The sequence below is a fragment of the Vespula pensylvanica genome, chromosome 15 (genome assembly GCF_014466175.1).
Source record: "Vespula pensylvanica isolate Volc-1 chromosome 15, ASM1446617v1, whole genome shotgun sequence".
NCBI lineage: Eukaryota > Metazoa > Arthropoda > Insecta > Hymenoptera > Vespidae > Vespula > Vespula pensylvanica.
The window spans coordinates 3664489-3678252 of NC_057699.1; the positions used below are offsets into that span (position 1 = coordinate 3664489).

Sequence of the window (13764 nt, forward strand, 5' to 3'; positions counted from 1 at the left end):
ACGTTTGTACGAGAAAATAAAAAAGAAAAAAAAAAAAAAAAAAAAAGAAAAGAAATACTACGGAGAAAAACTAGCGTGTATTACTTCAGTTACAAACGATGTTTATTTACTATTAAGAAAATGAGAGAGTAGATTTCGGAGAAAAGTATATATATACATTCGTAAGCTCACAAGTAAATACGTAACCTTCGAACGTGACAAAGCGGTGTGTTATTGATAATTCATTTCGCGAATAGGGAACAATACAATTGTTTCTAAGTAAGCCATATTTTCCTAACTCCAAGAGCAAATCAGTCGAACTCGAGTCGTCGTTTAATACGCATCTCTACTATCTAGTTTCATTCTTCCCAGACATTCGATCAAAGGTAACGATCATTATTTTTACAATTACATAAATCTCGTTTCAATAAATCTAATATTCGTACGATTCGAAGTTCATTCGTTCGGTATAATCGAGATATAACTATAACGAGTAGGTTTCCTTAACATACATATACGCATTTAATTTCGTATATTTATTCGCACATACTAATAATCATTTTAACTAACACATATAATTCTAACCGTAATAATCATTCGTCTCATCGTGTGATTACAGTATAATCACATAAGCTCCCTGAATTTAATGAGAACGTTTCAAAGGTCCATTTGAAAGATTCACAGCCTCGTACTATATATATATACACATACACCCATACACCCACACACACGCACATATATACATATATTCCTATACATGCTCGTATGTATCTACGTATACAGAGATGTATATTATATCATAGGCATTTACAAAACCGTCCGACGAAGAACGTGGACGGTACTTTGCACCGTCTCTACTACACCGCGGACAAAATCCGCAGCTTATATTCCATAGCGTCCATGCGATGTAATAAATTAATGGAATCTATGACGAGCCATCTCATTTTGCGAGCGGCTAGCCACGTTACGCTCGAGGAGAGTCGTTATCTCGTTGCGAGTACAAAGGCCGAGCTTGGCCATATTGTTACGGTCTCGAGCTTTCCAGTATCCACTGAACGCGTTATCTTTCCTTCTCTCATTTTCCTTTTTTTTCTTGTTTTCTCTCTCTCTCTCTCTCTCTCTCTCTCTCTCTCTCTCTCTCTGTCTGTCTGTCTCTTTCTTTCTTTCCTTTTTTTTCTCTTTCCTTCCCTCGTTTTATTTTGGTAAATCCACTCTTTTCGAGAAGAGTACGCGTTCGAACAAATCGCATAGATAATTCTTTTCCTATTTCTCTTTTTTTTTATTCCACACACATCGATGTATTTTCAGTATACGATAATTATTACAACGTGCGATAATTATTATTATGAAATCATTATCATACAAGCTCGAATTCAAACATAGATAATATTTGTTAGAATATCGATCCGATAAAGTTTCTCAACCCCCTCGCGTTTCGTTAGATACGAAAACTCATTTTTGGTTAATTGAAGTAGAGATGGGTAGATGAAAGATTTTCGATTGGATAAGAGTAATAAAATCGCGAAAAAGAAAAAAAAAACATTTTCGAAGACTGGTGAAGAGGAGCAAACGATAAACGTCCTTTATCATTTAAGGCGTCAACGAAAGTTCGTCTTATCGTGAGACTCGCGACGCTCGTTTCTTTTTTTTTTTTTTTTGTAAAGAGAGAAAAAAGAAAGGAAGGGAAGAAGAGGAGGAGGAAGAGGAGAAGAAGGAGGATCGTTACCACGGAATAACCGAGATTAGAGCAAAAGGGATAAAAGGAGGGTAGAAGGTAGAAGAAAAAATAAAGGAAGGAGGTAGACGAATAAAAGTTTGGTAAACTCGATAGTATGAATAAAGATAGAAGGAAAAAAGAATATGTATATAATAATAAATACATGTATATATTTTTTATATAAAAATATGTACATAATATATAAATGTCTTAGAAATTTGTTTATTTCATTCGTACGATTTCTATTATAAATTATACAGTACGTATATTCATTGTCATAAATATTTAAAGAAACAAAAAGTATGTATGTATTTTAATTGACATACTTTTATGTTATAATTATCTAGTTAATTACGTCTTAATAACAATCAGTTTATTTATATATTGACCGAATGAGATATGTAATAACGTGAAGAAAATAACGTATCATATTATATGGGGGACGCTCTAATATCGATAAAAATAATTTCTGGATTAAGTTAAGTTCGATCTCGATAATACACTCGATCAAACGAAATGGATATAATATATCGAGTTAAGGAAAATTCGATCGAGAGTATCGTCCTTATCGGAAGAGTCTAAGCTCTCTTGGAAAGTTTTCCTAGGCAATGCTGGTGTATTAGATGGTGAAGAGAGACAGTATAAGAGAACGAAATAGGATAGGGCCAAGTATCAAAAGAGAGAGAGCAAGAAACAGAGATAGTGAGAATGGGAGAGGGATAGAGAAAGAGAAAGAGAGAGAGAGAGAGAGTGAGTCTTACATCGACTAAGTGAGTGACGAGTTAGAAAAGACTGAGAAAGGAAGAGACAAAAAAGAGAGAGAGAGATAGAAAGAGAAGAGAAGTGACTACTCAAAGAAAGAGACAAAAGTTGGCAAGTCGGATAATGGTGAAGTTATGGCTGCAACTGAAACCTTTAATATAGTTAGATATAGATATAGATATAAACATATATATATATATATATATATATATATATATATATAGTATATCATGTAAGACAATCCTAAACGATCCGTCAAGACTGAACGTTTCTTTCGAAAAGCAAAAGGAATCTTCTTTTTATATCTTCTTTTTTATTTATATCCGACAAAGAAGAACAAGTAGAGAAATCCTACTCGAAGGAAGGAGAAAGAGAGAGAGAGAGAGAGAGAGAGAGAGAGAGAGAGAGAGAATGTTTTAAAAAAGAAACAAAAAAGAGACATGTCGGTCAAACGATTTTAGACTAGTCAGACAACGATCTCTCTCTCTCTCTCTTTTTCTTTGTATATCTATCTCTCTCTATCTATCCTCTTTTCCTCTTGTTGTTTCCTCTTAGGAATTGTAGGAAGCAGGAGTCGAGAACGAGTGAATAATGGACCGAAAGTGTCGCTTTATTGGATTACCTGGTTGCTTCGAGACTCCTCGATCGTTAAATCAAACTGCCGAATCACCGATCTAAGTTTCCGAAGCAAATCGAGAGAAGTTCGAAAGTCGGTAGCAGTAGTAAGAAAGAGAGAGAGAGAGAGAGAGGGGGGGGGGAAAGAGGGAGAGCTTAGACCAGTCGTCTAAGTCGAGCCGAAAATTTCACTTTGTTAGTAAAGTAAAACGTTATCTCTGTTCGTGTCTGTGTGTTAGATAGCGTGGTAACGTTTCGATTGTTCAATTCGAATTTCAAATCGTTAGAATGTATTATATGTAGTCTACTTTGAAATTTCTTGTAAGTAGTTTCTTGTAGAGAACGAGAAAGAGAGAGAGAGAGAGAAAAACAAATGTATGCTTCTTTCCTCTTATATTTTTTCATTGATTTTTTTATACAATTTGTTATATATATATATATATATATATATATATATATATGTATATATCGTATATATCAACTTATCATTTTTTCATTCACCAAACTATACTATACTATACTATAAATTCATGTGAGGTGAGGAAAGAGAGTAACGTAACGATCGTTGAATACTACAACTTTGCGAGAGAAGTTTACAACGGTGACCACCATGAAAATTTCCCTCGAGAGACCCGAGTCAGGAGAGAGAGAGAGAGAGAGAGAGAGAGAGAGAGAGAGAGAGAGAGAGAGAGAGAGAGAGAGAGAGAAAAGTAGTATGCATTGAACATTGCTAAATTATACGCTTTTGTTTGTACACATATGTATATCTATATGTACATACAGTAGTAGATGGTCACTCGAATACACGAACTCTCAATTCTCATACATATATCTATCAAAGTATAAAACATTCGATATTCGTTTCTCTCGATCGTGAATTCTGATTGTCAAAAAGCAATTAAACATTTTTATTCACCTAATTAAAAATTTATATAATATTAGAAAGATATATAATATTCGTAAGTGAAATAATTGATAATAAAGAAGAAAGAGATATACGAATTCATATCGAGACTCGAATTTATATTACTTCACTCGTATATCCATAATATCGTGCATAAACATAAATTGTTCAGATTTTTATGGGCAATAATTTAACAAAAGTTTTTTTTTTTAATTATTCAAATCACGCATAGTATTAACAATGATAACATACATAAACGCGTGTATATAAAAATATCATTGATAATGGATATAATATAAAAAGAATTTTTACTTCGTTATATCTATTTTATAACATTTACGTACATTTTGTTAATGTAATAACAAATTCGATCAAATAACAAAATCTAATAATAATGGCACCGTATCAATACTGTTTAAGATGCAAAAAGAAAGAAAAAAAGAAACAGAAAGAAACAAAAAAGGAATCAGAAACAATAACGAATAACTCAAAAATAATACTTATTATCAGAATACAGGAAAATTTGTGTCCTCGGGGTCACAGAGTTTGGTCGGTACTCCGTTAAACTACGTAATTCTGTTCAAGGCATAAACTTAACGCTTCTGCTCTCATCTCCATGGTTCATGACATGACTTGGTCGAAATACATACATATATGCGTGCATCTATGTCCGTATAATAAGAGCTATGAGGAGAAGAGAGAGAACAGAAAATAAGTGTGTGTATGTGCGTATCTATGTATACATGTATATGCGTTTGTTTCTCTGTGTGTGTTCAGGCACCGTATGCTTACTAGAATCGGAGTGAACAGCCTGGATAATCGCGCGTACTTTTGCGAAAGTTCTCGTGGGAAATTCTCGGAACTCGGTACGATAATACAAGAGAGAAAGGAAATCGTGCATCTCGCTGTCGCGAAGTCCTAGTTGGTGCACGCGTAAAATATCTAGAGACACGTGTGTATATGCATGCGTGCATGTGTATAGGTATCTATATGGATGGAGCATCGTTAGCAACGTTCATCTATAAAATCGTCCATTTCAACGTTGATGGAAGAAGCTCTCTTCGTATCAAACATCGACTATTATTCGTAATCATCTCGTTCGTTCGTAGATTTTTAATAAGTAATTTTCTTAAAAAAAATCTTTAGGCGATATATATGTTTGTATATGTATCTGGGATTATTAAATAATTTTTCTTTTATTTCTTCATTTCCAACAAGCATGTTTCGATCGATAAGATATCTTAACGAGGTTTTGTTTTTCTTCATTATATATGAGAGATTATTTGATCGTTATGACATTTAATTTCAATGGATAATTACGAAGCAATCGACGATATAAATAATATCTGAAATTAATTGTGTTGTATTATTATGTTATATATATTTTTAAGACATTTTTCTTTCTTTCTTTTTTTCTTTCTTTCTTTCTTATTTCATTACTTAACGCAAAGTTGTGGAAAAATTAACAACCATTGATTATGTCCTATCTCGAAGTATGATTTTGTAAGAGTTAAGAAAAGAAAGATTCGAGGATAAGCGAGAAAGTTTTGGAACGTCAAGGATTTCGCACAGAAAGCGTTCAAATTTGTATGAGATGAAGGAGGATTAAAAAGTTAGTCGTTAGTAAGTTTAGTGTCGCCCTTTGTGCGCTAATTACATGGATTATAGAAGAAAGACGTTGATAGCTTATAAAAAGAACGTATGTATATATTTATGTATGTATATGTATATATATATCTTTCTCTCTCTTTCTCTCTCATCGCCTGTTGGGTGTGAAAACGCAAGTTGGCAAAAAAATTGCTTCATGAATATGTAGAAAGCACGCCTACATCGAAGTTGGCACACTTGTCGTTTTCTGACGTTGATATTAAAGATCATAAAACTAACTCTTCTATATATTTCGAGTATAACATAAGTATATATATACATATATCCAGACGGGCATTGAAACATTAATTAAAAAGTATTATTAACTATAAACTTTAATACAAGTTCATTATTTTATTATAATAAATATTTTCTTTATCTGTTTATTAAACGAATGAATACAATAGTATTTAAAATGAAAAAATAAATATCTGATAAATTTCTTTATTATTTATGAATGAATCCAATAGTATCTTTTTTGAAGTAATAATCGTATAAATTCTACTTTATCATGACGAATTTCTTTTTATATATTTCTTTAGAAATAGAAATTTGATATTATTTTTAATAAAAGAAATGAGAACGAATCAATTGGATGATATTATCTTTAGTAAGAACATAAATGTTATATCGTTTTAATACTTCTTTGATAATATCTATTAATGAATTAAGTCGATTTAAAATAAATTGGTTAGAATAGTTTCTAATAAAAACATTATGTTTCTTTTTTTGTTTCAGGTAACAAAACGTTCTCGATTCAGCGTGTTAATCTAATAGAAGGAAACGACGGGATGATTATTTGTAAGACGATTAACAATGCAGAAATAGAGAGAGAGAGAGAGAGAAAGAAAGAAAGAAAGAAAGAAAAAGGTATGCAACGGAAATAAACTTTGCGTTTAGTCGAGCTGTCCGCCATGAAAGCGAAACGTTCGTAATTTGAGAGATGCTAGGAAAACCCTCAGGAGTTAATTATAATCCGTTGAACTTGGCTGACATAATACGTCGGACGTTTAGAGAAATATATTGTGTTACGTTTTGACATTCCCATAAGATTATATTCAGGTATGTAACTACTTACATTAAGAACGAACATAAGAAATTTTATGATATCTCGAATGAAATATAATATTTCTAGTACAATGAAATTCGATTTTTTGATTAATAATAATATTTCTAAAAAGAATTGGGTAATCTTTCTCTCTTTCTCACTCTTTCTCTCTCCTTTTTTTTTTTTTTTGGTATAACATTTTTTTTTTTTATTAAATATATATATATATATAGTTTTTCTTTTGTTATTTATTTTCTCATCGGAAATACGTCGGATAAAATTAATTGAATCCAATGTTCCCACAAGCGATAAAATAACGTTTCTCCACAATTGAATAGCACCTCTCGAGGTTATTTAAAAGGTACCATTTTCTTCCTCCCCGTTACGATGTCCATTTCGATTCCCAACGAATTACAATAATGGTCTATCGAACGATGCACTTCTCTAAGGGGGCGTGGAGAGGTGGGGGAAAAGGCGGTGGTGAGAAAACGCGTCGAACGGTGTTTTTCCGTCGAAGAAATGGCAATTCTCGGATAGTTTGGACCGTAGCACGTATCCTTTACTACTACATATATATATATATATATATATATATATATATATATACTCTTGGCTATTAGAAAGTTTAGAATGAGAAAAAGAAAAAGACAGAGAGAAAGAGAGAGAGAGAGAGAGAGAGAGAGAGAAATATACAACAACAAAATATATATATAACAACGTGGGAGAGTGTAATCGAGCGAGAAGAGAAAGAAGCCATTGGACGTTTCGAGAATACGGAAATAAAACTTTAATTAAACATAACCACGATTATTATCCTTCTTAAAAAAAAAAAAAAAAGAAAGAAGAAAAAGGAAGAAAAAGGATTATCATCTAAGAGGACAGAAAAGAGAAAAAGAGTGTGTGAGAGAAAGAAAAGAAAGAAAGAGCAGTCGAAAGTTATCAGCGGTCATTCGTAAGATCGAGAGAAACGAAGTTCCAGGTTGTTACCAACGTTAAAAACTTTTAGTTCGCCATTCGAAGTACCCTTTTCTCTCATGAACTATGAATTATTCATGCGTTATACTACGTCGAGGTATAGAAAAAGAAAAGAGAGGTGAAATATAAATCCGGGTATTGAAATTTTCCACGTTCTTGCTACCGAAGAGACTTAACTTTCTGCCAGATCAAACATCTGTCGCTCTTACTATCTATCTCTCTTTCTCTCTCTCTCTCTCTCTCTCTCTCTCTCTTTCTGTCTCTTTTGGTCTCTTGGTCTCTTGATATCTCTTTCTCTTTCAGGAAAAGTCACATTTATCGTTTTATTATACTTCGTCTCAACGAATAATTATATTCAGCAGGGATCAGTTTTAAGAGGTCGTATCTCTCGAGCAGCGCCAAATGAAAACTTTCTGACCCAATAAGGTATTTGTTTCTCTCTACGGTAGACTTATGCAAATCTCACCGACTAAAAGATGTTACGGTATATATTATGAAGAAAGAAAAAATAAGAGAAACAAAGAGAGAGAGAGAGAGAGAGAGAGAGAGAAAGATTACGACAATATAATAATTTCTATATAATAGATTGAAACGATATTTCGAAAACACACATCTGAAATATATTCTTCAAGTGTTATTCTTTTCAATAATATTAATTATATTATTCACGGTACTTAATCAATCTAAAACGTAAGAGAGACAGACAGAGAGAATGAGAGAACAGACAGAAAGAGAGAGAAAGGGAGAAATCGTGAAATATGATAATTTAAATATTGCATATAAATAATACAAATATATACTTCGTGTATTCATTCATTAATTTATCTAATTTTTCATAAGATCAAATTAATCATATTTATCACATATTCATTATATGAAATGAATAATTCAATATATAAATAATATCTTTCAATTAATTCGATCCTTTTATGGTTTCCATGTTATTAAATACGTTTGCTTTATTTAGTTATACTACAAACGAGTACCAATCAAAAAGCATACCATTGATATAAATGTCGACGTATGTATATACGTACATACTTACACACACACACACACACACACACATATATGTATATATATATGTACGTATGTACAGAACATGTGTATACAAGATTCCTTTGCTTTTCCGAATCTCTTCAGAGTCAACAGCACTTGCTGTCGTTCCGACTACTACAAACAGTCGAGAGTCGGTTGTGATTGGATTTCTTTCTAAGTGTACGTATGTTCACGTACAAGAACTAAAACCCGTGGAAAATACGATCGATCTAACAAAACAATTTGCCACACCTCCCACAAATACAAATTCATTTACGAAAAGACTTCTGTCAATCTATCTAAGAGAGAAAGAGAAAGAAATAGATAGACTGCATCGACTAATCCAATTTTCTTAAAACTATTACTTTGATGAGTTTAAACGCAACTTTGATATATTAATCGTTTCTTTTATTTTCTTTTTTATCTAAGAGGTAGATAGAAAAAAAAAAAAAAAAAAAAAGGAAATGAAACGAGGATAAGAAATTTTTTGGAAGATTAGAGAAATTTTCGATGATAGAAGAATATGGTTCGGTTTTTGTTAACTGGGTAAAGTCTTAGATCATTTTAATGCATCTTGATGCATTTCTATTACCTAAACTAGTTCATATATATATATATATTTCTGTACTCTAGTACTCCGTTGCATCGATGTCGTCATGCAGCAACGCTCAAAGTACGACTCTTGTCATCCTCATTGTATATGTATGTGTATCCATCTATCTCTGTAGTCATACGTACGTGTGTGGATTACAAATAAGCCAGTCCTAACTAATCTCTCTCTGTCTCTCTCCCTCTATCTATCCATCTATTTATCTCTGTATTCAAGAGATGCTATATTCACTGATAATTATACGAACTTACGTGGAGGAAAACATAGTTGCGAATTATCAAAGATTATCAAAGATTATCAAAGGTATGTTCACGTAGATCGGTAGAACATTTTACGTAGAATAAAATAACAAGTCTCTTCTTCTTTTTTTTTTTTCTTTCTCTTTTTTCTTATGATAAGAATACAATATTCCAATTTTTTTTATCGTCTATAGAAATTCAATGAAAAGTTTTAATTATCGATGATATGAATTTAAAGTGATTAGTTTCTTGTCAAACGAACATGATGTTTGATTATCGATTAGGCTAGTGCTACTGAAGCGCAATACCTTTGATGAATTACGAGGCATAGTTAAAGCGACAACCAAAGATCCATCTATTTTGGGAATTTCAGGAATATATACATACGTTCGTTGGTATGAAGCTATAGAGATCTACCTGTATTCGTAATAATTTTATATTTTTGAAATATTAGACAGAGAGATCTTCCAAAGATTGAAATTATTTTTAGGAAAAAAAAAATTTCTAATGATCGATAAACCGTAACGATTCAATTTTCAGCAGACATATTCCGGCTGACCTTTCTTTTTTTTCTCAGATCGTAAAAAAGAAGTTCCCAGGAGACTCGTAGTTTTACGATCTATAAAAGAAAAGAAAAGAAAAAAAAAAGAAAGAAAAAAGTTTGTTTAAAAAGTGTCGGCAATCGAGAGTAATCGATTTTTAAAGTCACTTGAGAACTTTCGACGCGATCTATGTCGTCATAGTTAGTAATTAGTTAGAGTAATTAAAATTGATTTTTAAGAAGACTCTTCCTTAACGTTAAAGCATTTTTTTTTTTAATTATTAATAATATTCGTGTAGGAAGTAAATACACATACATACACGCACACGCACACGCATATATATATATATATATATATTGTATTTTCTCACGATTCAATCTCTAGCAACTCTCTAATTTCAAATTCGATCGTATTATTACGGTAGACTGATTCGTGAGAATCTTGTAATGGAAGATCGTTTAAGAGGAAGTTGCGAATATCGTGACGAGTAAGTTCCCCTCACAGTTCTCGACGAGAAGCGACCGAGAAAATGAAATAAATCGAAGAAGTTTACCTTGAATACTCCTTCCCAGTGGGCACGTACCTATCGAAGTAGAACGAACCAAGCTCCGAGAGAGTCTCTACTTTCATGATTATTCGACATCTTAATCTATCTGACATACTTCGACGAAGGTAACCTAAGAATTTCTCCTTTTAGAAGGGATTCAATTGAGAAAGAGAGAAAGGGAGAGAGAAAGAGAGGGAGAAATAGATAGATAAATAGTATAAGTATAACTTGATAAATTGCGATTACATGATTTCTGACAAGAGAACGCTAAAAATTTTTTCTTCTTCTTCTTTTTCTATTTGTCTGTTTGTTTGTTTGCTTCTTTTTTCTCTCGTTTTTTTTTTTCTTCTTTTGGATAGCATAAAATCGCAAAAATAATTTCGAAGATCTTACCGAACGGCCGAAAGAAAGAATTCAAGATATTTTCATATCTCTATGCTTTCCATTTCTATTTATAGTTTATTTCGTCAGATTTACCCGAGAAATATGACGTAATCTATAAGCCACGAAACGATGTCAGAAAAGATGCAATTCCAATCGATCAAGCTGTAGTAGGTACACCACGAAACCAATAAATGCAGCATAACGTCAAATATTGTGTGATCTCGTATTCCTCGAGCCCACCCCCGACTATTCTACCATATCTCTCGCCCCAACCCTTTCAATATCGTTCAATCGATCAATCTTGAAGATTCTCTTAGAAATTGTCACCTCGACGAACGTTCAGTGTCTTCAAATTTCTATTTCTCCTTTTTTTTTTTTTGTGATTACTTTATTCGTAGAAAAGAAGAAGCGTGTTTGTATATATCTCTATAAAAAAAAAAAATAAAAAAAATAAAAAAACAACGAAGAAAAGGTACATTTTTTAACCGTGTACAAGCCTTAAAAACATCGATTTTTGAAACCGGTAAGAAACTTTTTGGACCACCCTGTACGGTGAAAAAAATTCAGTTAAGAAAAAAAAAAGGAGAAAATGACGAAGTTAAGCTTCGTCGAGTCAGTCGCCTCGTTGAAAAATAAGGCCGTACAACAACCTAAATAAGGTTTCCTTCGTCTGGGTCTTCGAACGGATTCTTCTTCTTTCTGTCTCTCTCTCTCTCTCTCTTCTCTCTTCCTCTTTTTTGCTCTTCTTCTCGGATTACATGGAAATTGGTATGGAACTTCAACAATTTTCCAATTTTTCGTTTTATTCATTTCCCTATTACTCAAACGCGTCGTTTTATTTAATGTCAGTGAAATCGTATTAATTAATTCTCTCGTACATTGAAATCAAAGAGAGAGAGAGAGAGAGAGAGAGAGAGAGAGAGAGAAAGTTTTTTATTGTTATTCGTATAGAGAAATACTGAAAAATAATTACATTCGAATATATGGGATATGTTTATAAAAATTATTTCTTTATTAAATACATAATGTTTTTTTTAACATTGAAAAGTCATACATTTTATATAGGAAAAAAATAACAAGTTATTTCAATTATTAACAGTGCCTTTTATTTCTTTATTTTTTTACTTTTTTGTAAAGATGCGTACGTATATTACATGGGACAAATTTGTTTCGATCACCTTTTATTCTATATTTTTTTTAACATTGCATACGTCGAGTCATCGAGTCATAAAAATTGATTTACTTTTCGTCCATTGATTTTTGTTTCCTCGCTTATTTACATGAATATATTATCAATATTAATTAACTGTGATGTAACAAGAAGTCTAGAAATAATAATGTCCATGAAAATTTAAATAGAAATAACCACCGTAGAGAGAAGCAAAACAAATTCGTTCGTTACTTTGGTGTCTCTCTGGCGGTTTTCGAATATACTTTTAAACGTTAGGCTGTTACGTTAAATGGAGCCTATCTATTAAATAGAACCTACTAAATCCATCAGAAAACGCAATCAAAGTTCTCGGGGAAAAGTTGTCGCGTACGCTGCATGAACTTTCGTTTTAGCGTTATAATTTCAAACGAGATATACAGAGAAAGAGAGAGAGAGAAGTAACTCGGTTCGATCGAGAACAAAATTTCCATCGAAAAAGAGAGACAGAGAGAGAGAGAGAGAGAGAGAGAGAGAGAGAGAGAGGAAGAACTCTGTGAAAAGTCGTCTGCACCTACCGCATCGAAAATTCTAATTGAAATTTAATTAAACGCTGAGAAGCGAGCAATAATTGCGGGAGCGTGCGAACTATGTCAGGCGTGAAATAATACATTCTAGTATAAATATTATAAATAAAATAAGAATGAAAAACAAAAAAAGAATCTCCAAACATTCAAACAAATGACAAAGAAAAAAAAAAAAAGAAACGAAAATGCGCTCCATAAAAAAAGATTTTATCAATTTCGTAATTTTATTCTTCTATTTCAAACTACATGTTTAATCTCTTTTTTATTACTTGCTGTTATTATTATTATTATTATTATTATTATTTTTTTTTTTTTGTTTTTAATTTATTACACATGCATATGTAATTAATATAATACGTGTGAGATCGTAGAAGCAACGTCAAAAATAATTTACACGATAGACGATAATTTGAAACAATTAATAAATAATTGTTATAAGTACGTAAGTGTTGTATATAAGTACATACGTATGTATCTATCAATGTAGATATTTAAAATTTCATGTAAATAGATGATAGTCGATTATATCTTACTGAACACTTGTTTATCGATAGTATAAGCTCAGCAATTAAACATACACGAACACATACATGCACACATACGGTGCAACAGTTTTGAATTTAATACCAATTATATTACTATCACTTATCTATCACTTATCTATCGATATATATATATATATATATATATACGTGTGTGTGTGTGTGTGTGTGTGTGTGTGTGTGCGTGTGTGCGTATGTGTGTGCACACATATGTACATATATATGTATATATAAGCTTAGCAATGAAACACAGTGAGCGCTTAGAATTTAATATCTTTGGATATTCATGCACAATCCTAGCATAGTTATTACGTGTCTCTCTCTTTCTCTAGGATTAACAAGCTAGGTTACCGAGACATCTCAACGTTGACGCCTAACAAGGAAACCCGTTTACCCAGAGTCACACCGAAAATTCAATTATCTTCTTGGTATAACACTGACTGTCTGCTTCCTAACGCATTTTTCGAATATACGATTAATT

The 13764-nt window shown here is 32.1% G+C and overlaps 1 protein-coding gene across 8 annotated transcripts in view; it reads left to right on the plus strand.

The window, feature by feature from the left end:
• The window catches only part of LOC122634561 (fasciclin-3), a 270154-nt gene that overhangs the window by 215654 nt on the left and 40736 nt on the right, over positions 1 to 13764 (plus strand). For 6 of the 8 annotated variants that reach the window (XM_043823609.1, XM_043823613.1, XM_043823610.1 and 3 more), the window contains exon 2: positions 6363 to 6425. The exons of the other annotated variants lie outside the window; for them this stretch is intronic. In XM_043823609.1, the coding sequence (XP_043679544.1) occupies positions 6363 to 6425 (63 nt within the window). The remainder of the gene's footprint in view (positions 1 to 6362; positions 6426 to 13764) is intronic. 8 annotated transcript variants of the gene reach the window in all.